This window comes from Nyctereutes procyonoides, unplaced genomic scaffold, assembly GCF_905146905.1.
Source record: "Nyctereutes procyonoides isolate TBG_1078 unplaced genomic scaffold, NYPRO_anot_genome, whole genome shotgun sequence".
Classification (NCBI taxonomy): domain Eukaryota; kingdom Metazoa; phylum Chordata; class Mammalia; order Carnivora; family Canidae; genus Nyctereutes; species Nyctereutes procyonoides.
Genome location: NW_026575142.1, coordinates 67,472,339 through 67,490,491, shown reverse-complemented (window position 1 = coordinate 67,490,491; position 18,153 = coordinate 67,472,339). Strand labels below are relative to the sequence as shown.

General features: G+C 43.3%; 1 protein-coding gene across 3 annotated transcripts in view; it reads right to left on the bottom strand.

Annotated features, from left to right (window-relative positions):
* Window positions 1–18,153, bottom strand: part of FNDC3B (fibronectin type III domain containing 3B) — a 337,868-nt gene that overhangs the window by 255,857 nt on the left and 63,858 nt on the right. For 2 of the 3 annotated variants that reach the window (XM_055307872.1, XM_055307871.1), the window contains exon 2: window positions 8,738–8,876. In XM_055307872.1, coding sequence (XP_055163847.1) covers window positions 8,738–8,848 — 111 coding nt within the window. In that variant the 5' untranslated portion in view covers window positions 8,849–8,876. The remainder of the gene's footprint in view (window positions 1–8,737; window positions 8,877–18,153) is intronic. The other variant, XM_055307873.1, reaches the window with a different exon arrangement.

The window sequence follows — 18,153 nt, the reverse complement described above, 5'->3', positions numbered from 1 at the left end:
CCTTAATCCTCTCCTTTGTGAAGGCGGCTCAATTTCTACCATTTGAAGGCTACAGACTAGAGTTTGTCTCGTATTATTACTGCCTTTGGCTAATTAAATTCTGAAGTGTCTCTCAACCCAGACAGCTCAGAGCTGTCATAATTATATGTCATACGTTGTAATTATTGTGGGTGCCACGTATAACAACACCCCCTGATAATATGGCATCAACATTTTCCTTCATGAGACGGAGATTATGCGGAGGCTATGACTTTTCAGAAGCCTTTGTAGTGAGCGGAATTGGCAAACCTAAGGCAGAGAGGACTGTAAGCTCAGTCCACAGGCCTAAATAAATTCACACCTTTTTATTTCCAGTTAGAAGCAGGCCCTCAGCAGCAGAGGCGGCTGGTCTGTGATGCTGGCCAGGAGCTCTGGTTGAGGGGTGCTTGCAATCGGCATCTCTATGGGATCGGCAGCCCTGAGGGACAGACCTCGAGGGGGTGGACAGCCACACTGGATGCATCCAGGACAAAAAGTTTCATTAAGAAGGGATGCCAGGGTGGCTCAATGTTGAGCATCTGCTTTGGCTCAGATCACGATGCTGGGGTCCTGGGACTGAGTCCCACGTCGGGCTCCCCACATGGAGCCTGCTTCTCCCTCTGCCTGTGTCTCTGCCCCCTCTCTCTCTCTCTCTCTCTCTCTCTCTCTCTCTCAGGAATAAATAAATAAAATCTTAAAAAAAAAAAAAAAAGATGATGACAGCTGAACAGCCAAAGTTCAGAGAACAGAGGGTAGAATGTGCAGACACGGCCTGTCTGGGGTGCTACTCACACAAGCTCTGCGCTGAGCCTGCTATCCCTACACAGCAGTCCCACTTCGTAAAACAGAAACTGGTCACATGATCCGCAGAGCTGAGCCACAGCCCTAGACTTGGCTTCAAGTGTGATGCCTGTCCAGGCTCAGCCTCCCCACAGACGCTCCCAACCCGGCCTGGGCCCCCGCCCGCCGGTTCCCCTCCCGTGTGCTCCCAGGCCAAGGCACATCCTGCAATCCAAGCACTTCTCCTGGGGCTCTACGTATGTGTACGTTCAGCCTTTGTATTTTGGCAAGCCACTGTTTTGCTCCCCAACTCGGCTGCTCATTCCTTCAGGGTGAGAACAGTTGTCTTATTTATCTTCGCATTGCCAACACCCAGCAGCACCTAATACAGTGCCTGCATGCAAGACATTTGACAAATACTCATTAAAATGAACAAATCGGGCTCCTGGGTGGCTCAGTGGGTTAGGTGTCTGCTGCAGCTCAGGTCACAATCCCAGGGTCCTGGGACTGAGCCCCACATCAGGCTCCCTGCTCAGCGGGGTATCTGTTTTTCCCTCTCCCTCTGTGGCTCCCGGATGCTCATGCTCTCTCAAATACATAAAATCTTAAAAAAATAAATAAATAAAAAAGAAAATGAGCAAATCTATTACCCAGTGCCTCCTTAAATTCAGTTGTAAATCCTGCCCTCTCGCTCCTTTCCATCTCAAACCTTGAAGAAGATGACAGCATCTGGGCACCTGAGGCCTTTATAAGTGTGAGTGGCAGACAGCAGGTGGATGGCAGTTTGCGATGACCATTTTCTTACAACACTGGCACAAACCGCATGCTTCTCATACGTCTTGATGCTAAAGAGTCTGCCCAAAGACCAAGCCTCCCCACGCTGAGCTTGCCAAACCCAACACCTGACCAACCTCTTTCCATTTTCAACCCAAACCCCAGCCTCTGAATAGGAGTCTGTCATGAAAGGAGCCGTTATATAATGTTCAGCAATAACAGCTACAGCCTCTATTTTAACTGCCAGTCCCATTCTCATCTGAACCTCTTCTTCTGGGCAAACTTCCCAAGAACTGTTTATTCATTGGTCGACACTATACTGATTGTAAAATGCCTTCTGGGTCTCCCTGACACGGTGGCTATAGGGATATTTAAAGAGTAACCCTGCGTGGTGAGAGGATTTGAACTCCTGAATGCAAGACGGGAGCCATCAAGAAAAAGTTATTAAGAAGATATCAACCCGAAGAGAAAAAGTCACTGGGTTAGGAGGAGGAGCACATTTGATGTCAAAGACACGCTGATGACGAGCACCATCTGAATGTGGAAAGTTTTAATATGTTTAACGCGCTGTCTGGAAACGTGTACTCAGAAGAATGCTCCAGGAAATCTCTGGCCGTGTATTCCATCTAGGAGAAACAGAGGCGTTCGGAAAGAAACAAAAGGAGGGGGGAAATAAAAAAACCTCAACTCTTGATAATATGACATGCTCAATGCTGATAAAAAGGCAGGGACAAAGTCAAGAGTACTGTGGACACAGCTGAGGTACTTTAACCTTCTGGCTTCCAGGGCAAGCCTGTTCGCATGTCACCCTGAACTGCTGGGAGAAACAAGTTTTCTGTTTACATTTAAGGAGATCTACTTCCTGAAGAAGAGGTAGTAGGGACACTCATTTGGCAATTAATACCTGCAAGCTTAAAAGGGGAAAAAAAAAATGAAAACGACGTAAGAAATATGACAAAACATGTGCTAGTTGCCCTCTAAGAACAGTAGGACGGAGAGGCATCTGACTCTCTCCCTACCCCACTGGTCCCCTAATGAACAGACATAGGAGACGAGTCCCCAACAGTACAAGGATATAAAGCGGCAGACGTACCACCCTCCAGGAGGGTATAACTATCCCACATTAAATAAGCAAATAAGTAAAATCTACATTAACACTTCTGTCCTTAACTTAATGGTTCCCTTACTTAAACACTGGTGACTGTTGTAATTCTTCTTCAGAGATTATTAAAATACTAAAACCAAGAGAAGAACACCTGGGTGAGTCAATCAGTTAAGCATCCAACTCCTGATTTCAGCTCAGGTCATGATCTCAGGGTCGCGGGATGGAGAACCCTGCATCAGGCTCCCTGCCCAGCACGGAGTCTGAGTTTCTTGCCCTCTGCCCCTCCCCCCTGCCTTGTGTGCTCACGCGTGCTCTCTCTCTTCTTTCTCTCTCTCTCTCTCTCTCTCTCTCTCTCTCTCTCTCTAATCTTTAAATAAAAAAATAAAACACGAAACCAAAAGAAAAAAGTTGGAAATTGGGCTGATATTCTTTCTTTTCATTCTTCAAACTAGCAGTTACCTTTTTATTTTTTTGTTTTATTTTGTTTAAACCTCTAAAACCAAAGACAGTTAAATTTATGTACCATAGGTTCTGAAAATGTAGACACCAATATTCTGATTGCTGATGGGCATTCACTATGGTTTATATAGCTATACATAAAACCTCAGGTCAGGAAACCTGGCAAGCATAGTACATTGTCAGGCATATGAAGGGAAGCAAAACTTTATTTAGCTACACTGATCTATTCAGAGGTAGGAGAAATTATAGTGAGAGGAGCAGAGGTACTTTATTTAGAAAACAATAATTCAAAATACAGCTGTTCCATTTCACTCCTCGTTAGATATCCAAGAGAAATGAAAATATAAATCCACACAAAAATTTGCACACAAAGGTTCACAGCAGCATTATTCATAAAAGCCAGAGCAAAAACAACCCAAATGTCCATCAACTGATGAACGGATAAACAAAGTGTAATAAGCCCATGTGACAGAGTTTCACTTGCCAGTAAAAAAAAGTTTAAATGTAGTGATCATGCCATTACATGGATAAACCTTGAAAACACTACGCTAGGTCAAAGAAGCCAGACACAAAACACCACATGTTGCAGGACTTCATTTATATGAAATGTCCAGATTGGGCAAAAGACCTACAGAGAGAGAGTCGATTAGTGGTTGCCTAGGAGTATGGGGAAGGAAGAACTAGGAAGCGACAGCACCAGAGTTTCTTTTTATCATGATTAGAAGGTTCTAAAATTGTGGTCATGGTTGCACAACCATATAGCAAATTCCATTGGATTGTATACTTTAAAAATAAATGAATTACATGGCGTGTGGAGGATACCTCAATAAAGTTGTTAAATAAGCAAAGCTGCTGAGTTGCTTCTGTCCACACTGTGTATTCACTACTGTTCTTATTCATTTAGCTGATAATATATATATTTTTAATCTTCATTCATAATGAGGATGACTTTTCATGTTAAGGAAAGAATCATCCTTTCACTGCTACCCCTATAAAATGACCAACCAAAGTTTCGAACTTAACATGACTCTGGATAATGAAAATTAAGTCTCTTATTTAGAGGGCCAGAACAGAGCAGCATATCTTGGCAAGAACTTGTACTAACTAAATCCAGAAACCATCAGGACAAAAATCAGGAGGAGGCGGCGGCCTGTGGGGGACTGGAGAGCTTTCTCATGACTGTGGTGGTTCTTTTGCATATACGGAAATGTTTAGAATGTCCTCTGCACAGCTGCAAAGTATTAAGGATGCTGTAAACACACACAAGGTAAGCTTCGCCATATATACTCCTGACACATGTAGAGGCATAGTTCCGTGGCCAGTGGGCAGCTCTTTGTGATGGTATTATCCAACAGGTGGTTCAAGTACAGACCCTCCCTTAAAATGTCACCCCCCCCCCCGAGGGTGTGCCAGGCAGGGCCTGCGATGTCCCTCATTGAGGTCAACCCTGTGTCTCCACAGGTCCTGGTTGAGATGCAAAGGTAATGAACGCCTCAGATGCACAGCACAGTGAAAGCCTCAAAGCATGAGTAGAGCTCTCCATGCCAATATTGCTCTCGCAAACATGGTGAACGTCCTAAAACCCATCGGGCTTTGTGCAAGAAGGGTGGCAGGCACCAATCTCACAAAATGGCACAGTACAAAAAAGGCAAAGATCCCTTTATGCCCAAGCGAAAGTGGCATTAGGAGAGGAAGCACAGTGCCTCCGGTGGGCCAACTATGCCGATTTTCTGCAAAAAGGATAAAACTACAGAGAAGATTGTGTTAGGCTTGGACGTGTTGGGCCCAACTTCAGAACTAAGAGAATGCCGGCTATCGAGTGACACAAGCCGGGGCAGCTGGCTGGCTCAGTCAGTAGAGCATGCTGCTCCTGATCTCGGGGGTTATAAGCTTGAGCCCCAAGTTGGGTTTAGATATTGGTTAAAAATTAAAATTAAAAGAGATGAAGCCTTTTGAACTGGGAGGAGATGAGAAGAGAAAGGGCCAAGAGATCTAGTTCTAAGCTTCTATTTTGTTATATTATGAAGACAATAAAATCTTGAGGGTATGCTCAGAGAAGTAATTTAAAAAAAAAAAAAAAAAAAAAACAGAAAACATTTGGAGAGCTCACATTCTCTGAGGAGTCCTGATCCTTGAACACAGATCCCCTGAGCATCATACCACATGGGCCCTTAAGAGGAGGCAGCAAATACCAACAAGTGTCTCAGGAAAGTACTCAAAACTCATGCAGACTTTTGGACCTTTGGCCTTTGTTCTTTTTGGTTAACCCCTATGCCTCCTCTCTCCCAACCTCCTCTCCGGTATTTTCCCATTGATTTTGGTTTTGCTTGCTCCTTGGATCTGTCTTCCCCTTCGTCTTAGCCCAGGTTCCACACAAGGCCCCCGAGGATACTGCTATACGTAACGAGGTCAAAGCTAAATGTTAGAGCCCAAAGGAAAGAGCAGAGGAAATGAGGGAGACACAGATGGAGCCCCTTGGTGGGGGGGGGGGGGGGGGGAATGTCAGGCACCGAGGCTGCTGCCCAGGCCGAGGCACAAGGACATAGAGGCAACCTCAAGGCAGGATAAATCTTGGGTTGACCCTGCTAAGATGGCTATTTTCAAACCACTTTGCCCACTTAACAACTGCGTCCCAATAAGAGGAACTTAACCCATAAATGTTCATGTTGTTAGAACAATCATACCTGATTAGAAAGACAAATATTTCCTTTCAATGAGAATTTTTATTTCTTATTTATTTATTCATGAGAGACACAGAGAAAAGAGGCAGAGCACGCAGAGGAGAAGCAGGCTCCCTGCAGGGAGCCCGATGTGGGACTCGATCTCAGAACCCCAGGGTCATGCCCTGAGCTGAAGGCAGACGCTCAACCAGAGCCACCCAAGTGCCCCCCCCAGTAAGATTTTTAGAATACACATAGCGCCAGTTTGAGAAGTTTGAGATTCAATGGTGTATAAAACAAATGAGCAGCTTTTCTCATTCCAGGCTTTAAAGACTGCTTCCTAGATAAAATATAAAAATGTGATTTTATTAACTAAGATTATTAAGCAGCTTCTACTTAGAGCTGAGGTAGACACGGAGAGCAGTGAAATGCTGCATGGCCTGAAGATGTCCATAGTCTTTTCAGATTTTGGTCATTTGTAGGTGCAAGAAAGTTTACTTCTGAAGAGAGAATTAGAAAACTCTAAGGCTGCTGGAGATCATAAACTACAAAAGGGTGTTCTGTGCACACCAAATTCCAGCAATGAGGAAGAAACCATCAAAACACAGAAATAGAGCACAAGAATATGGACAGGTGGGCAGTCCCTGTGGTGCAGCGGTTTAGTGCCACCTACAGCCTGGAGTGTGATCCTGGAGACCCGGGATCGAGTCCCACGTCAGGCTCCCTGCATGGAGCCTGCTTCTCCCTCTGCCTGTGTCTCTGCCTCTCTCTCTCTCTGTCTCTATGAATAAATAAATAAAATATTTAAAAAAAAATATGGACAGGTGGTCTCAGGGCTCCAAGTACATATGCGAATAGGAATTAGGTGATTGAGTGGAGTCCCACGATGCTTTCCAAGTTGAGTCACATCTGAATACCTTGGGTTTTTTCTCCTTTTAGTTAGTGAAAAGGGAGACCAGACACTGCACTTTAAACTATTCATGGCACTTTGGAGATCTTCCTGGGAGCAGAGCACAGGGAGAATGATGAAGGGGCAAGGGCTAAACCCAGAAGGCTGACAGCCACCGCCCTGCACTTGGATGTTACTCCAGGTGTGACAGGACAGCTCTGAGTGGGGCACTGACATGATGTGGGTGTTTTTCAAGATTTTATTTACGTATTTGTTTGAAAAAGAGAGCAAGAGAGAGAGCAAGCATGCGTACATGTGCAAGCAGGGGGAGTGGCAGAAGGAGAGAGACAGAATCTCAAGCAGACTCCTCACTGAGTGCAGAGCCCAACCCGGGGTTGGATCTCATGACCCTCGGATCAAGACCTGAGCCAAAACCAAGAGTTGGATGCTCTTGAGCCACCCAGGTGCCCCTGATGTGGATGTTTTTGGAAACTCTCTCAAACGACCTCTATATGGCAAATACCTTCTGCTGGCAAAAGTAGAAGCAGAAGAGACCAGTGAGAAGGACTGTCCAACCCTGGTGAGAGATGCCGGCTTGGGAGTCCAGCAGCAGCAGCGGAAATGAAATAGACGTGGCAAATTATGGCTTCAGCAAATGCTCCTGAGACAAAGCCAACAGGCCTTGCTGACAGGCTCGAGAGAGGAAGACGACAAGATGCAAGGGAAGCCTCTGGGCTTGATGCGCAATGGAGCTGAGGAAGCAGAGGCTCTACTCAGAGAACACCCAGGGTAAGGGGGGCAGGGACAGGAAGTGGTAACTACACAGGGATGCGGAGTCAGGGGAGAGCATCTTGTTCTGTTCGGTGATGGAAAGGAATAGATGTTTGTGGGTTTGAGGTAAAAGATACTACAGTATGTCTGGTGGAAATGACCCAGAGAGAGATTAAAGAGTCAGGAAGGGAGAGGACTGTATCCATGGTAAGAAGGGGTGACATGCATTCCACCGGCAAACATTTACTGAGCACCTATTAGATATTCTTTGTTCTTGAGAGGTTCATGGTCTAAAGCAGAAGAAAGTAATATAAATAAATCAGGCAGCAAAGTAAGACCCAATAGAGACACAAAATATGACTGTACGACGGTGGATAAAGGGATAAAGGGTGTTCAGGTACCAGGATAGAGTGTGGGGAGGAAAAGCAAGCACATACAGATATCAGGTGAATGGCTGATTAACTTATTTGAATTACTGATCCAGTTTGGGTAAGTATTTCTCAAGCCATTATTCCCAATTTTACTTTTCATAAGACAGACTTTTACTTTCATGCTCCTAAGGAACTTTGCAGAGACAAAGGATATCTGTGTGGTGTAAAATGGAGCAAACCCAGTTTTCGTAGTCAAGAAAAAATCTGTTATCAGAACAGTTCATCTAGTAATCTTTTTTTTAAAGCTTTACTTACCACTTAAACTTCTTCCCAAGTGCTACATAAATGAGTTCCGAAATCTCTTTTCTATTTTGGGACATTCAGTAATACTGACAAACAAGTTTTACAGATAATAAGTACTGTCCCTTTGTGAGCAGCGGGCTCTACATTTGGCAGCACCGCTCAAGGGGCCAGGCGGGGTCCCTGTGGGCCTGGGCATCTTGCCGAGGTCGGCCAGCCCCGGTGTGAGATCAAAACCTGACTCACCTGCTGAGTGTCCTGCTCTGACCAACTGGGCCAACCAGTCAAGTACAACAGAGGACACGAATACACAGTCCTTGTATTCCAAAGATTTGTACACGTTGTCAAAATGATCATCAAAAAAAAAAAAATCAGACTTTTTTTTGATGCTTCAACAGTAGTATCAACTGAATGAGGCAAGATTTCCTGTTAACAAAGACTGTAATTGGATATTTTTAAAAATCATCTAGTATTCTACAACGAAAATGCTTACCTCCAGAACTATTAATGTTCACCATCACAGATCCCTGAATCGCAAGCTAAAACGATGCCTGGGTTAGTGTTTTCCCCTTGCACAGTTTGACTTATATTTCCCTCTTCCCACACCCACCTGCTGGGCTGCATCTCCATTCACCAAGTGAGGCATCATGGCTACTTCTCCGTTCAGCAATGGTGGCAGTTCCAGTGGGATCTGGTCGGTCATCATCATTGTGACGTACATTCATGGAGAATTTCCCTCAACTGGCTTCCTGCAAAAGAACCACCATTTCTTAGAAAGGACTCAGGACCCCCAAAAGTCACTTATAAGAACATCAGCAACTTCAGTGCACCATCACGAAGTCAGCTGAAAATCAAATTATCCTAATCCCATAGTGCTGCATTATTGTGCCAGGTGCGAGGCGGGCGGGGGGGGATCAAGCAAAAGCAGGGAAACAGCTTGGACTAAACCACCGACTCCAGTCTCCAAGCAGCCGTGTGAACATAACCTCCTGGACCTAGACTTGATCATTGTTATAAAAATTTTTTAAACGTATGAATAATAGTAACTACCCTACCCCAGTGATCTTTCTGGGGCTAAAATGAGAAAATACTGTGAGAGGGTCAAGTGTCAAACAAAAACTGGTGGTATCATTATCTTTAATTACAGAAAATAAGGCCAAAGAGAATGGCCTATAAAAACAGGTGTTCCCTTTCATTAGGATCAAAACACTGTTCATAAGCAGTTAATCCAAGTAAGTTAACAAAGGTTGGACTGCAATTGTTGCAATTTCTGACCTTGTCACTAATTTGGTAATTAATCATGTTCTAATTCTCTCTGCCCTCCTCGTCATTTCCTTGAATTGAATGCACCTGCTGTGCATTTATACATTTATCACCGTGCAGCTCTTGAACCTCCTTGTATCTCAGAGAGAGCCCACGGACCTGGTGCAGAGGAAGGCTGAGGCTTTCAGGTAGACCACCTTGCCTCTGCAGAATGATTTTCATATAAATACTCAAAACAGCACAAACCCCAGTCTTATTTCAAAATGGTACTTGCTACCAATAACTACCTTTCCAATTCAACAGTGGGGAAAATGACAAATTCCTATTTAGAATCATAACTTGTTCTTCAAGAAGTACTTATATATCCTTCACTTATGCCTAAGAACTTAAGGCACAAAAAGTTTAATATCACGTGCAAAGAAGAGTAAACAAAGACACATTTTAAATCCATACAGAAATAAATAGACATATACATTCATCATTCATAATGAAGACCCTCCCCCCAATATCAAATTCGAGGGTATCTGATCAATGAATCCTTTAATACTCAATATCCAAATCAGGCAAAACAGTGGGACAAATCATTTAATGATTGTCTCAGACACGTGACAGAAAATATTTTTCTCATTCTTAAACCCCTCCATTCTGAACATTAAATATACTTCCCTCTCCTGCAATCCCACACAAAAGAAACTCCTTCCCTGGAAGTATCAAATGATGCATAAAAGCCACCCAAGAGATTGTAAAGTTTTTTATTTTAAAAAGGTAAAATTTTACACTATTCATTATAACCCCATTTGGAGAAACTAATTATTTTAAGCACCAAACAACGAAGTCTTGTCCCAACTAGGAAAGCACATTCTATAATAACAGGTCTTATAATTCAGTGTTAATAGTACCATCATGCTGTTTTATGAGGCAATTACTCAGTTCCTAAGCAAATAAAAAGTACAAAACCCAAAGCCCAATAGTTTATCCTGATGAAGGAAACAGATTCTTACACAATAAAATTAACGAAGATAATTCCATTGACACTATCATGACATCACTGTTGACTGAGTAGGTCAAATAAGGGAGAACTGATGTCTATTTCAATTTTATTCCTAATATACTTAATCCTCCTAGTGCATGAGGACAGGACAGCTACTTTCCCCAGACTGCTGATGCTACACAGGCTTGTTTCTTAAGTGGAATGTTTTATTTCATGCTTCTTCCAAACTGCAGGTTGGATAAACAGGGCAGTAATTTACATCAGGGTCTGAGTATAAAGCCCCAGGGGTGAAGTAGCACTCTCTTCCCCCCTTTCCGACTCCTCCTAGGAGCAGTTCCAAGGCATCTGCTGGTGAGGCTGTGGTGCGGGTTATGGCTCGGACTCCCCTCCCTTCCCTGCTAGAGCTGGGCCAAAGCCCTTTGCCACATGAGCAGCCCCGGTCATCTCAGGGACAAGTGCAGGGATGGAACCCGCTTCTCTTTTTCTCACCCCGAGAGGCAGCGGGAGCAAACAGACTTCAGGGCCTGCCCCTATGTACTTTGAGCCTCTCGAGCTTCCATTAGGCCAGAGAATAGCAAATAATGATCCCCGCGCCCATCCACCCACCCCACACAGGACTGAGGTCCTCAGTTCAGGACCTACTTTGGGGTGTAGCTCCTTATGCTCCACGGGGTCCAACCCAGCTGCCAGATTTTGCAGTACTGGGGCTTGAGACTCAGATCCTATTAGCCAGTGTTACTGTATTCCTAGTTCTCACTGCCTCTTGGGGATAACTGCAGGTAACGGGTGCAGGAGACAGTTGTAATCTGAAACAAAATTCAGGCGTTCCTGGTCTCCTGTCCCTAATACCAAAGACCATCTCAAAGCCAACGTATCTAACGGTGACAATTCCAATTTAAGAAAACTTCTGGTGGGTGCCAAGTTAAACAATGGCACTTGCTATTAACAGGAACGCTCTCAAGCACAGATGTCAGGTCCAAATTATGGAGTTAAACTCCAGGCTCTGCCAACTGGGGGCTTAAGGGGATAGAACCTCATGAGGCTTAGAAAGGTCCTATAGCTGTAGGATGGGAGAGGAGGGGACTCACACAGAGTCACGAAAAACACCCAGAGAAACCACACCCACTGGCAAAAAGGAGATAATTATTATATTTGCTTTTGAAAACTGTACAGGCAACTTTGGGTAATGCAGCTATTCTATAAAGAAAAAAAGATGCCTGAATCCTTTTTCCCCCCACTACAATGGATTATCTACCTCACAGATATTATAGCGGTTATTGCAGATGACCCGGAGGGGGGCCGGGAGGGGAAGACGGAGGGGAACTGTACATAAAGAAAGCCAACTATAATATGACAATCACCCAGACAGCAATCAGTGAGAATTTATAAACATCACACACTCCTAATGTCTAAACTCAACCACACTGTTAATCACAGAGGAAACTGAAGAATGAATAAAGTGAATAAAAGCCACCCTGAACTCTGGCACAGAGCCTCACTTCTCCATAACCGAAGCTGTTGATCCTCTTTTCCCTAGGCCACCGGCTTGCTAAAATCCACGGCCTGTTTTCTAATCCCTACAGAGTTTTATCAGAGGTAAACCAGACTTTATCCTAAGTGGAATATCAGGTAAAGATTCACTGGGGGGGGGGGGGGGGAGCGGGGAGACAAGCAGCAGACAATATCTAAATTCTCATTTCTAGGCTCTGTGCACACACATAGAATAGTTTCATTTGCCTGGAATGCAAGAGATATATTGAAAAAAGTAAGTTATCTCAAGGCAAGATAGCGCCCGCTATTTAGCAAGGCAACTGCCAAGTTGGCCTTTAAAATTATCACGGGGTACAAACAATTTAGCGCCACAGATTGAAGAAAGGACAAGAGAAAAAGCAAGAAGGGGATTTATAAAAGAATGAAAAGCACGGATGCAAAACGTAAAACTTAGGATCCATACTAGTATCTTTTTGGTCATTTCCCAGTGATGGGTGCGGGGCGACGAGAAGTAGAGAGTTTTCCCAATACCAGTGCCAAGTCAAGTATTCAGGTCATAAACTGGGAAAACCACACCTCCCGAACCATTGACAGTTAAAGACTGAGTGGAGCCAGAAGGCTAGGAAGGCTCGCTAGGCATCAATCATTCGATCAATCAGCTCCTGAAAAGTGAGTCTCCTCTGTTTTGACTGGTAACCCAAACAAACAGTACAGGTCCTCCAGTTAAGCAGGTGTGCCTCAACCCCAGCGCTTGGAGGAGGCATACCAGACACCTGACAACTTTGTAAATGGAAGGAAGACATGAAGCAATAAACGTGGAAGGCCTATTACGCCGACAGTTAACTCGGGAGACCAAAACGTACTCTATTCGTAATGACCACGGATGGAAAGGACACATCTCCTTCATGATAGAGCAGGCTGGCCACAACTTTATTTTTTTCTTAGGGATGTGGGGCTATGGTTTATGACAATACCGTGTACACATCACAAGGTGAAGGTGTTAAGGACATACAGAAGCATTCAGACCTGATACATCCAGATACTCAGCCCTACTTTTGAGATCTTATGTGTAATTTTTGTTTTATTTCCCCCTTTCTCATTAGAGCAATACTGTAAACCACATCCCCTGGCGTTTCAGGACCATATCCTAAATTTGCTGCCTTACATCTTCCCTGGGCTAAGAAGCCAGATTGCTAGTCATGTACACACACGGAAGAGGAATGATCCCTGTGGGGTCACTGAAGCTCCCCTACGTGCTTTCAACCATTTTCCTTGATCATTTGCTGATTATCAGCTCTAAGGGAAGCTGAGTGGCCAGATGGGTAATCCCTGGAAAACTGAGCTATGACTGTTTTTTGTTACAGTCAGAAAGTCTCAGGAGAAACCACCCTGACAAGACCCTTATTTTCCTGGTCTGGGTTCCTTCTCCTCTAGACAGATGTGTATCTGAGCTGGCCAAATGGATCCCAGAACTCATGTATTTTATTCAAGGCTGTACCACAGTCACATTGTCCCCCTCGCACACAACCGATTTCTTGCAAGGACCCCCTTCTTTCGACCACTAGCCTTCACACATGATGAATAAACACGGGCCGTAAAACTAACACGGATTAAAAAATGGAAAATAGACGACCCCTACTACAACGCTTTTTTTCCCTCATTCTCTGAACTTTTTTATCCTCCCCACCACCACCACCTACAGAGCTCCTATTCTTCATTTTGTTCTTTATACCCGTACTTCCATTTCAAAGAATTTGGTAACAACCACAGGCCTTCACAACCTCTCCCCCTAACCACACATCCGAACACTAAAACCACAAATGCTTCATGCCCAGTCCGTTCTAGTCTTGACTGACAGGGGTGGGACGCCACGTGAGCACTTGTGGTTACCTTCCCCCTCTCCTACAAGAGCAAGTCCTTTGCCATCTCCGTTACCTGCTAGCAAGGCCCAGCATTAAGAGAAGACATCCCGAGCTAAGGGCAGGCAGGGGTGGGGGCTGGGCCCTCTGAGAAACAAAATGAACAGATCCTCACTGTTAGTAAGACATTTAACTCCGTCCAAATATGCCCCAAAGCTTTTAAAGAACACCTTATTTTAAAAGACTGTTACAAAAGGTCTTCAGTTTTTACATTACTCTAGGCAACTGGCTTATTACTTTTTCCTCGTATTTTGCTTCCCCTACTCCAAGTCTAAAAAGGTTTTCCATGGTATTTTGGCCCGAGCCTATACCAAGAAACATACTGGCCAAATTCATGAAAAACCTGATTCTCAGGAGAGAACCGCAGATCCATTTCCAAAGGCCAGAGAAGGCAATTATATACCAGGAAGCTTTTCTAACTTGAAAAAACCAAAGCCCTAATCACTGCTAGGAGAGTTTTAAGTCACTGGACCTGGCCTTCAAATTAGTAACAAAATGTCCCGGTCCCTCACTCCTGGGCCAATGACCCAAATTTCCTTACATTAATTCAAGATGTGAATTAGCAGTACAGTACCCAAATTAGTTTCAGATGACAAGAGAAAAAGAAACGTTAACACCACCAAAAGGAACAAAGTATAACCATCAGAACCGAACAGGCCAGCCCAGCTGCACGCAAAGGAGGGGACTCTCGCTGTTAAATCTCAACTCAGCACTGAGGCACAGGCTCCCCAGCTCGCTTTACGCACACTGTGATGTGGTTTTTTGACTGACTTCTAGACTATCCCAGGGAAGTGTCTAAAAAGGCAGATGCAGGAAGAATGCATCTGATCTGTGTTAACTTTTTGCTTCCCTTCTGCAGTTTAAAATGCACTTTCCGAAACCAAACGGGTTCCTTGACGAAAGGAAATTGATGGGAACCCATCGATTACAGGAAGCTTTTATATAGCGACTGGACAAATAAATAATCTAATAAATATTAATTATCTTTAAAATTCATACCAAAGATAACCGGGATTCAATAACGTTTGTGCATTTTCCAACAAAATACACGTGAACCAATCCCATTTGCATAATCTAAACAGGTGAACATTTTGCGGGCAGCATGCTGGTTCTGCAGCCTGAGAAAAATACCGTCACGGGCACATTAGCAAAATCAAAGACTGATTCACACTTCAAGAAAATTTCCTTCTCGACTAAAAATACCAATTGATTTCTAATAGCGAGAAGCTATCGTGGGCTTGGTTTCAGAAAACTGTCACAAACGTATCAGGTAAAGGTTCTAGGGATTTATATAATAGTAATAAGGGGGGGGGACCTTTTTCCTGTTGCAAAGGCAAAAACAAACAAAACAAAAAACCCCAGCAGTAGTCAGAAAGACAACAGGACAAACTTCTCAATCACAGAAACCAGGGGTTTTGCTTTGCTGGGTTATGTGTGGGGCACAGGGGTTTGAGAGGTTACTGAGAAATTACTGTATTCTCTTTTAAAACAATGTAACTATTAGGCAGCTAATGCTTTATGAGTGATTACAAGTTTCTAAATGGCTTCCAACATAAAACTTATAAGTCTAATAAAAATTTATTATGACAAACGTTTGTGCGGCTGATTTGCACTTGTTTGCACCACAGCTGTAGGAACAAATAAAAATGCAGAAAAGTCAAATTTTGACAAGAGAATCACAGAGCATAGAAAAAAAAAGAAACAATAACTATGTTCCTGAACCTCCTCTCATAGCCATGGCCTTTATGCACGTATGCCAACAGGCACGAAGACTGACAGCTCCCTAATGTGTGGTCTTCCTTTGTAAGCTCTATGAGCAAGATTTAGAAAGACAAGGGGCAGGGGGAAGCGTTGGAGAAATGAGGAGAGAGAAGGAAAAGTTAGCTGTACACATTCCTACAACCACTGTAATGTCGCCATTATCGTTTGCTATTTTATTCTCCTCCTCAAAAAACTCTTTCCCTACTGCTCCACACTGAGTTTAAAATACCTTGACTGGTATTTCAAGACCTAGAAATTGAAAATGCCTGTCATTTCTGGCCTTCTGAGCAAAACTAGAAACAGCTTTCTAATGATAACTATGGAAACACCAACAGCAACATGAGGGGGAGAAAAGAATTCAAACAAAACACTGTGCAATCATCTTTACCTCTGAAATTGAGAAAAATCTGCTCAATCAACACACATCTGTTTTAACCACTTGCCCACGACAATGAGAGCAGAGCTTTTCTTTCCCTTCCCAGCAACATGAAACCAGTGCCCTGCGCCTAGCTCTGTCCATGCAGGTTAGCCTGTGGCCATTTATGAACCTGGACACAAGAAAACTGGGGTGGTTTCAGTGCTTTTGCTTGCACTCACCTCTCCCATACTCTGTGAGCTGGGAAGGTGCTTGGGTACAGGCAAACATACTCCTCTCTTTTTTGGTTTTTTTTTTTTTAACCAAATTATTCAAAAAAAAAAAAAAGGACATGGAGAGGGACTAAAGAATTTTATTAGATTTTTCACAGCCCCTCTGCAATCAAGAGCTCAAAGGACTAGTGAGTTGTAGTAAACAGCATTATAGTAGAGCGACCCCAGGACTGAGTATTGCAAAATCTGAGTTTTAATCCAGGGTTTGCCCATTTACTCTGAATTTGACTTAATTTCTCCTTTTATAAAATGACAAGATTAGAGATTAGCCTTTAAGGTTCCTTTCTGCTCTTAACAGACCATGTTTCAAACACCATTGCCAACTTAATACACATTAAACTCAAGCTAGGAAAAGTTTACTCAAACTCTGAAAACCTATAGTTACTCTTACTTATAAAAGTAGAACCTGAGCCTTCTGCATAAAAGAGAGGAAGAATCTAAGTAAATGTTGGAAAAAGAATGTATTGAGCAAATAGTGATGGTAATCACTGTGTTTTTATGCCAATGAAATCTAATTTTACAGCTGAGTTCCACACAGCTGTGGAAGAAAGACTCTTGCCATGGCTTGCCACTTGAATGAAAGAAGGAGTGGTGATAACTGCTCATGCAGAAAAACCTCTTGAGACATGAGCAGTACCTGGAGGTATGCACCCAGCTGGTCGGTTGAGGCACAAATTGTCTGGAATTTGTCTTCTTGTCTGATATGGGTTCATTAGCGAAGTTAAATCACAGTTGTCTAAAAAAGTTCTCAACCTTAAAAACACTCTTGCTTTTTGCATCCAATTATAAACACAGGATATTTAGGTACAGCGTTTAAATCCACAAAAGAAATCCTAGGAAATCGAGTTTGGATTCAAAACACCACCATGTTGCTGCTGCCCCAGATTAGAATATATAATGGTTTATGCGACAAATAAAAAAGAATTGTCCATGGTGGTCTGGGGAACAAGGAGGGATACCAAGTAATCTAATGTAGGCCCTGCCTTCAAGAGTACCTAGATGCTTTTTTTGTATGCTTTTAATTTGCTTTGTTTAAATGGCAAAGCATAGCCATGTCCGAACTCAAATTTACTATACAGAAGGCACTGTTTTAGTGGGGGCGGGGAGAGAGGTGTCTATGTATCTAAGGATTATATGTAAACATTAGAGTCATCTGAGACTACTTTTATAATTCTCCATAAATATTGCTTCCATAGCACCCAATTCCCAAGATGTCCCAAATCTTTAAGGAAACCTAAAACCTGAAGGGGAAAAAAAATTATGTCATGTATATTTACAATCTCCGGACCTGAGATCCATATCCATGTATATATAAGTAACAACTTGGTTCTGCAAATATTAACTAAAAGGAAAAAGGGCCCATCTACCAAAAACGAAACAAAAAAAAAAAAAAAAAACAGTTGACCAAATGTTTGTTTGCTTTGTTCATTGTTTTTAGATGATGTTTAAAGAAGTTTACAGGTGTAATTAGACATTTTTATTAGAACACCTCAACTCTAGCTACAGTCCGCACAATAAATCCGACATCCCAAGGATGATAGTCTAGCACCTACAAGGAAACATTCCAAAGCTATGAGCTCTTATTTACACATATATCTAAGCTAATTTTCTCATTTACCTTAGCCATGGATGAGAATAACTGAAAATATGTATTTTCAATGACATTTGGACTTGTGCAGTCATTTCTTTATATCCCTTTCTGCAGAACTTTGAAGGAAAGTCTAGAAAACTACAGGCCAAGAATGGAAAGGTCATTTCTCAAGGCCCCTTCAGTTCCAGGCCTTACCCCCCGCAGCCCCACCCACCCTCACCCATCTATCTCCCAGCTGCCAGAGAAGGTAGAAAGAGATGAGAGGGAAGTCAAAGACATGCTCCCCTCCCCAGGACCAGAATCTCACTCCCCACCCAGCTCTGGGGCACGACCACCTGCCTGGAACCCCCACAGCACTGCCT